The following is an 8817-nucleotide window of genomic DNA, read 5'->3' on the forward strand; positions in this document are numbered from 1 at the left end:
AATATAGTCCTGGTTTGAAGAGTCTAGGTATTGTGGGTTTTGAGCTGGACCAGATCTAATGTGGTCCAGTTGCATAAAAATGATGAAAAACAAACTTTGTTGAAGTTTCACAAATCAGACAAAGCTTTCCCAAATCCCAAACATGTTTTTAAATATTCTTCTATTAGTGTAGAATAATCTAATCCAGATTTGAAGAGTGTAGGTGTTGTAGTTTTTGAGCTCGAGCAGGTTAAACACACGCAAGGTAGTGAAAAATTAGTTGTAATATCCCTTTAGTCATTTCCCCGAATCGGAAGCTGGCATCGGAAGCTAACTTCAGCTTCGTCCTMTGTTGTTGGGGAAAAAAACTAAATTCTGAATTTAATGGCAGCATCATGGTCACACCCTGGTGGCAGTACCTTTTACGTCAGACATTGGAAAGTCAAGTTATTCTACAGAGTGGGAGGCATTGATAAAAACTTGCTGAGTTGCTGTTTAAAGCAAATGACTGCAGCTGATCACAAAGTGTAAAATATAAGACTGCAAGAAAAATCATGATCAATAAATTGGAGGTCTGAATAAAAAAGCAGAAAACCAGTTGATTCTCTTCTAGAAGGCTTTATTCTCATCTGACTCCAGTCAGGCCTCAGAGAAAAAAAAGGCCTTGGGTCTTATCAGAATAAAAACAATAACAATCCCTCTCAAGAGCCCAGGCGGTCTCAGGCTGATCTAAAGGAGAGACTGCACTAATGAATCATGATGAATCAACCTCTTAACGTACACATCTGACTTCCTGGTTACACCCCTGTAGGCACTACTTTTTACGTCAGACAGTAGAACGTACCAACTGTGTTTATATTGCAGATAGAATGGAACACACTGACTCTGATCCTCTGTTTAAACCATATGACAGCACAAAGTGTAAAAGACAAGACTGGATCTTAAATTCAGTTAATCAATCACAACATTTCCTCCACGGTGATGCTTTAATGTAGTGGCCCCTGAGGGCCTGAAGATCTCAACCATCTAAAACTCTTTCAGCATTTGAGCTCAAAGATTTTTACAGATTATAATAATCTGTTGATGGGGAAAATAAAAGTTACCTCTGGACAAGTTCTTCTTTAAAGAAGCTTTTCGTCTCTCCTCCAAGTGACTTCTTCAGTCTGAGGAGTTTCAGGTGAACTCAGATTTATAAACAATAAACAAAAGGACAAACAAGAGTCCAGAGTAATGTTGTGTTTGCTTCCAAATGTTCTGTTTCAGAACTTTTTCTGAAATTGTTTCACTATTTTAGACAGTTTTTCTCAGACTGGTGAACCTCAGCCCATCTTTGCTTCTGACAGATTCAGTGTCTCTAAAGGTCTCTCTTAATAAGTCCTCTGACCAGTGGCAGATCTAGGATTTTTCTGTGCAAGGGGCCATCATGTGGCCACAATATTCATAGAGGGGCCAAGTCTTTGTTCAGCATCCTTTCACACAAATCCACTGTTTTGATAAGATGTATACGTTTAACCAGTCATACATGTTCAAACACTTGTTATGTAATGTATATATATATTTTAAAAGGGTACCACTTTACAATAAGGCTCCCCTTATAGATGGCTTTTAAAGGGTTCATAGATATGTTATTAATTCAACTGTAAGCACTTTATAAATTATTAAAAAGTGTTTATTATGCATTAATTCAGGTTAAAAAAACTAAACTGTACAGTTTCTTTCCAAATACTGAGCCAAATCTGTTTGTGTATTAAACATTTCAGACTAGTTTACTACTATGTAAGCACAATAATTATTAGGAACACATACTTTAACATATAATATTGTACTGTATTACTGTATTATAAATATGCACAAATATGAACGGGATCCTTATTGTAAAGTGTAAAACTGTATACTATTTTTGGATGGGGTGGGATTATTTGGTACGTTACCATGATTTTTTTTTTTACTTTTTTGATAAATCAACATTGTTGACAGTAGTAAAATGTTTGAACAATAATTTCAAATGTTGATAATCAACACTAAGTTTTAAAAATGGTGATTTTTCTCATTAAATACTAAGTTTAGGTGTTTATAAATGTTTATTTATTAATAATAAATAGTGTACTGTCTTACATTTTACGATAAATCTCCCTTTAACAGTTGTGAATATTTATAATGCAGTAATACAGTACAATATTAATATGTTAAAATATGTGTTTCTTATCGTTACTTTGCTTACAATGTAGTAACCCAGTCTGAAATGTTTAATATACCACCTTTAGATGTATTATGTACGTGAACAGATTTGTCTCATTATTTGGTAAGAAACTGAACAGTTTTGTCTCTTTCTCGTTTTAATTATTGCATAATAAACATTTATTAATGGTTTATAAAGTGTGAACTTTACAGATTAATTAATAACATGTCTTTAAACTCTGTATAAGTCATCTATAAGGGAAGCCTTATTGTAAAGTGGTACCAAAAATGGCTTGAACAGTAAAATCTCCTCACCTTTTTTCATACATTTTCTGAACATAGATAAAATATTCTCAAACACAAAACATGAGAAAATCCATCCATAAGAATTCTCTCAGCTTGATTCATTCTGGACTTTACTGTTTGACTCATTAGCGCCTCTAGTGTTTGAACATGGAACTGCATCCACCATCATCACTCCCAGGTAAAAGACAGATGAGTGACAGGACATGGGCACTTCAGGGTCCAATCAGATTTCAGCTGGGGCCAATGCCCCTGTGGCCCCGCCCCTAGAACCGCCCCTGCCTCTGACTAACCTCTAAACTAGTTACAAAAAGCATACAGCTGTTTTTTTTATTCGTACCACTGACTGCTACAAGCTTTGTTGCTCCTGGAACAGAAACTTGTGTTGCTGCCATGAAATTAAAGATGATTTTATTTTGACAAAAAAATGTTCACTATGTTCCACTGTAAAATAAAATATAGATTATGAGATTTGCAAATCATTACATTTTATTTTTATATACATTTAACACGATGACTTAATGTTTCAGACTTGGGGTTATACATGAATAAATCAACATTGAAACTCTTGTTTTTGATGTTGTTTTGACTGTTCACTTCCTTGCAGGTGATGATGTTGGCTTCATGGCCAGTGAAATAACTATGGGTGATGAAGAGCGTATTCAGCTGATGATGATGGTGAAAGAGAACATGATCTCTATAGAGGAAGCTCTTGCTCGGGTACGATGCTTTGTTTAAGAAATGACTTGACTTTTACTTTGAAAAAGATAAATAGGGTTATTTTGAGAATCTTCTGAATGGCATTCTGAGGAAAGACAAAGGCAGATGATGGTGATTTGCTTGTGTTTGTGTCTGTTTGACAAAATACGGTACTAAACCACTTGAACATTTTTAATGAAACCTGCAGAACCCAATTGTTTGATGCTGATCTACAGCTGATTTTGGAGTCAGCCTGCTTTAAGGTTGCCCCTACAGACCTTAGGAATCACATAATGTCTGTAACTCAGACAGTTTGATAGATGTGGAGCTAAAATGAGCTTTGATTATAGCTGAGAGCGACAACACATACAGTAAGGAGGGGTAGGTATGGGATAAAACTTGTGCCAGCAGGAACTGAACTTGAATTGCTCAGATTGAATCTGAATGTGCATAATTTGAAGTTGAATGCATTGGTTTAAAATGAATTTTACTAAAATGAAACTGAATTTAATTATTTGAAACTGAATTTAAAGTTTTGTATCTGATTTAATTTTCTTTGAAACTGTATTTTGGTTTATTAAAAATTCAATTTGACTACTTTCACTTTCAGTTCCATAATTCAGATTTTTGTGTCACATCCTGGTCCTTGAGAAAGCCAGGCAGAGTAATCAAACACAGATCCACAGATTTATGTTTCACTTTGGTGAAGTTTCCCTTCTGTATGTAACAGAGTTGATGRAATCCACTGTAAAAGTGACAAAAACAGACAAAGTCATTTTATTTCGGTGATTAATTTGACCATATGTAGAAAATTTTACATTTACATCATGGATCACATATTGATCAGATCCTGCTGCTGACTGATCCATGATGTGATGTACATAAATATAACATTTTCTACATATACAGTAGGTCAAATTAATCACTGCAATAAAATATCTGTTTTTGTCACTTTTACAGTGGATTGCCTCAACTCTGTTACATACAAAAGGGAAACTTCACCAAAGTGAAACATAAATCTGTGGATCTGTGTTTGATTACTCTGCCTGGCTTTCTCAAGGACCAGGATGTGACACAAAAATCTGAATTATGGAACTGAAAGTGAAAGTAGTCAAACTGAAATTTTAATAAACCAAAATACAGTTTCAAAGCAAATTAATTCAAATACAAAACTTTAAATTCAGTTTCAATTTAATGAAATTTATTTTCAAACCAATGCATTCATTTCAAATTATACACATACAGATTCAATCTGAGCAAATCAAATTCAGTTCCTGCTGGCACAACATTTATCCCATACATGGGCCTTCTGTTTCTGTTTGATGTAAACATGCAGGGTTTAAAAGTCTCCATCAGTCAGACAGATTTTAAAAGTAAACCAGTTTGTAAAGTCTCCTTCTTTCACTAACAACTGTATTTCTTTTGCAGCTGAAGGAGTTTGAGATTCAAAACAAGCAAAGCTGCAGATCTGGTCTGACAGAGTCTCCAGAGCCCTGTGGTTCCTCCACAAACAAGCAGTTCAGCTGTAATGTAAGTGTCCGGCCTCTCAGGGCATCATAGCTGCTGAAGCACAAACTGTGGCTGTGTGTAACGTTCGAGGCGCTCTGATTCAGCAGTGCCAAGGCTGCTGAGCTGCTGACAGTTTGGCTCTGTCCCTGTCCCGGTGGTGAAACCACCCCCCCACTCTTTAAAGCCTTGCAGCTCAGGACCTGTGCCCAACCGCAGGGCACCAGCTGGGCTTCTATTCATTGCAGTTGAAGCGCTAACCCCCTATTGTGCTGCAGCAAGCAACAGGGTACAGCAAGAGGCCCCTGTTCTGCACAGCACAGCTTTTGTATAGATGGGTAGGGGGAAACAGGGGACTCAGGTTACGAGCACATTTTTCACATTCATCTGGAAAGTGTCTGTTTCTGTGTCTGAGTGGGTTAAACTTCACTTTTATTGCTGAGTCAGCATTCACACTGTATTTTTATTGTTAGCTTATAGTGTCCTTTAAAGTTTTTGTTTTTATAAACTACTTCTTTTTTGTGTTTAATCATTCAAATACCAAAATGTTCAGCAATGATTTTGATGATTTTTAATATTTAGCTGTGGTTTTTCTGATTTGATGTTGGGATTGTCACTGACACCAATTTGTTTTTGAATGTACAAAAGGACCACATATTTTTTTCTTATCTCGTCAAAGCTTTTTGACTTCGTCAGGAACCTGTATCTAGACAAAAAGGAAACTGGAAAAATTTGTTGGATTTTAAAATACTGTGGTGAAAATTATAACCTTTGAGGTGTTGGGGTTGTTTTTAACCCTGTTATAAGACAATTATATAAAACAATAATTTATGCCAAAACTGATATAATACTTAAATCCACTGTCAGCTCACTTACCAACAGCACACTAACAGCCAGTTCTTCTCCCATTCCTTATTGCCTTAATTTGGAGCTTCTCTTTCCACCTTTTCATAATCTGAAGAACCTGCCCAAATAAGCTTGTCATGGTTACAACTTTAAATTTAGAACAGATTATTTGACATGTTCCACTTAACTGAGTTGAGTAAATTCAAACCAACTTTACTCATGTTCTTTGGATAAAAAACTGGTGGAACCAGGTAACATAACACAGTTAAGTAAATCCAACATTTCATTTATTACAGTGTGGTCTACATTCACACCAAAAGCGTTGTGCGCCTCCAAAAATCTCAAAACGCACGCATCTTGATGCTGGTGTCCAGTGAGGACAGACGCATTTGATGTGAACGTAGACACGCTTCTTTAGACGTGCAAGAGGAGGAGCCTTTTTAACTGTAGTTTCAATAACTTACCAAACATGCCAACTTCCTCACTAATCGTCCTCCAGGTAAAGTCCTTTTTATTTCTATCATGAAAACGGACACTGGAATGATCATAAATAATCGGACTTTCAGTTTTCCTCCATTGTTTGTGTGATCCGATTTCCCGGGCTTCCAGTATTTCCGCCTCATCACCAGTACGTCACTGAACAGAGTCTCTCTGATTGGTTGATGCAACGCGTCAAGCAGCAAAAGTTCAGATTTTCCAACTCACACGTCAGATACTTCGGATGTGCCGCACCCACGGAAAATGCTCGTGACGTGTGCACCGCTTCGAACCGCCCTGCTCCAAACGCACCAGACGCACTGCTCGGCTTCTAGACGCCCCTAGATGTGCGTCCGCCATTGACTTTGCATGTAAACCAGATGCTCCTGATGCTCAAAACGCATTTGGTGTGAATGTAGCAGTCGCGGGAGCAGCAGTCTTAAGCAGAGAGACCCAGACTTCCCTCTCTCCAGCCACTTGAACCAGCTCCTCTGGGGGAATCCCAAGGTGTTCCCAGGCCAGCAGAGAAACATAGTCCCTCCAGCGTGTCCTGGGTCTTCCTCTGGGCCTCCTCCCAGTGGGACGTGCCCAGAACACCTCCCCAGGGAGGAGTCCAGGAGGCATCTTAACCAGATGATCCACCTCAACTGGCTCCTCTCGACGTGGAGGAGCAGCGGCTCTACTTTGAGTCCCTCCTGGATGACTGAGCTTCTCACCCTATCCCTAAGGGAGAGCCCAGACACCCTGTGGAAAAAATTCATTTCAGCCGCTTGTATCTGCATCTTCTTCTTTCGGTCACTACCCAAAGCTCGTGACCATAGATGAGGGTAGGAATGTAGACCGACCGGTAAACTGAGAGCTTCACCTTCTGGCTCAGCTCTCTCTTCACCACGACAGACCGGTACAACACCCACATCACTGCAGACGCAGCACCAATCCGTCTGTTGATCTCCCGCTCCGTTCTTCCCTCATTCATGAACAAGACCCCGAGATACTTAAACTCCTCCACTTGGGACAGGACCTCCTCCCCGACCCGGAGAAGGCACTCTACCTTTTTCCGACTCAAGACCATGGTTTCAGATTTGGAGGCACTGACCCTCATCCCGGCCGCTTCACACTCGGCTGCAAACTGATCTGATGGAGCCAATAGGACCACGTCATCTGCAAAAAGCAGCAATACGATCCTACGGTCACCAAAACAGATCCCCTCAACACCGAGGCTGTGCCTAGAAATTCTGTCCATAAAAGTTATGAACAGTAATAACTTTAAAACCAGCATCAACCTTAAGCCAAATCTCCTGTAACGCATGTTGATTATACATGGGAACAGTGAGTAAAACTCTCTAACTTTTACTTTTAATGGCACTTTTGTATTATTTAGTTCATATATAGTCAGTCAGACACATAGTAATTTTCAGTGTTTATATATGGATGTGTTAAAAAGTTGTTTTTTTTGCAGGAAATACCATGTAGAGCTCAGTTATTGTTTGTTAGCAGCAGTGCTCATCTGTATTAATGAGTCAAGGAATGTGATGTTTCACGTTTAGTCAAAGTTAAACATGAAACATTGTTCATTACAACTGGTCCTTTGAGGACCACCATGATGCTCTTGTGGCCCTCAGTGGAAATGAATTTGACACCCCTGATCTAATTCATTTGTGTCTAGTCTCTCTTCAGTTTCACATGCCATTTTTTCATCTGTTTTCTGACATTGCTTATAGGTTAGTCATCTCTACCGGCCACAACTTTATCACTGTGGTTTCCTTTGACTTATTTAGACAGATATTTTCTACAGCAGGAAGTAGAAACGACATGTAGACAGTCAGGGTATTAAAAATAAGAATATTGTGTGAGCAAGTAACAACATCCTGTCATATCTCCTTTTTAACATTTATTCTTATAAACTTAATACCAGTTAATGTTGGTTAATATCTGAAGTTGAGTGCTGAATGATTTCTGAATTGTGTTGAAGCAGTTGAACCAATAACCAAAACGAGCAGATTTGGCTTTTATTTAACAAGGCAAATTCCACTCAGATCAAAGATGCCTTTTTCAAGAGCAGCCTGAAGACAGCCTAACATCATGTTTTTAATCTATGGGAGGAAACTGGAGTACCTGGACAAAACCCACACAAACATGAGGATAACATGCTAACTCCATACAGAAAGACACCAGGTCCAAACCACTGATTGAACCTTCTTGCTATGAGCCATTAGAGCTAACCACTGATCCACTGTGCTTAAAGGCCAACTGTATCTAAACATTAAAATGACAAAAAAAATGAAGATCAATTTAAAAATTCTAAAAAATCATTTTGCTAAAAGCTAAATTTAGCAAAACCAAAGCTAAATTTTAAAATCAGCTAAAAACCGGCCCAGGGCTATAATTACCAAGAGCGGCTACAAGTTAAAATGAGAAAAATCATAACAAGATGGAACTCAACGTTAAATGTTGCTGATGTCCCCCATTACCTTTCAGGAATGAGCAACTGTTAGCAGTTTTGTTTGAATCATCACAGGCCTTCAACATTTAAATAATGTCATAAAGTTAACAGATGGATCGACAGACATGGGGCTGCAGTGATTTTGTCAAACTACTACGCAAATGTGTTGAGCAGGTCTCCCTTATGATGCACACAAAATTAGGTTCAGATCAAAACATGTAAGCGGCATGGTGGCTCCGTTGGTAGAGCTGATGCCTCTCAGCGACCCTTTCTGGGTAGAGTTTGCATGTTCTCTCCGTGCATGTGTGGGTTTTCTCCAGGCACTCCGGCTTCTTCCCACAGACCAAAAACATGACTGTTAGGTTAATTGATAACTCTAAATTGTC

General features: G+C 38.5%; 1 protein-coding gene across 1 annotated transcript in view; it reads left to right on the forward strand.

Annotated features, from left to right (window-relative positions):
• The window catches only part of LOC106532349 (SAM and SH3 domain-containing protein 1), a gene marked incomplete at its 5' end in the record, with an annotated part of 37531 nt that overhangs the window by 1242 nt on the left and 27472 nt on the right, over positions 1-8817 (forward strand). The window contains 2 exon segments of the mRNA XM_014028386.1: positions 3068-3180; positions 4588-4689. Coding sequence (XP_013883840.1) covers positions 3068-3180; positions 4588-4689 — 215 coding nt within the window.

This window comes from Austrofundulus limnaeus, unplaced genomic scaffold, assembly GCF_001266775.1.
Source record: "Austrofundulus limnaeus strain Quisiro unplaced genomic scaffold, Austrofundulus_limnaeus-1.0 Scaffold755, whole genome shotgun sequence".
In the NCBI taxonomy this organism is placed as follows: Eukaryota; Metazoa; Chordata; class Actinopteri; order Cyprinodontiformes; family Rivulidae; genus Austrofundulus; species Austrofundulus limnaeus.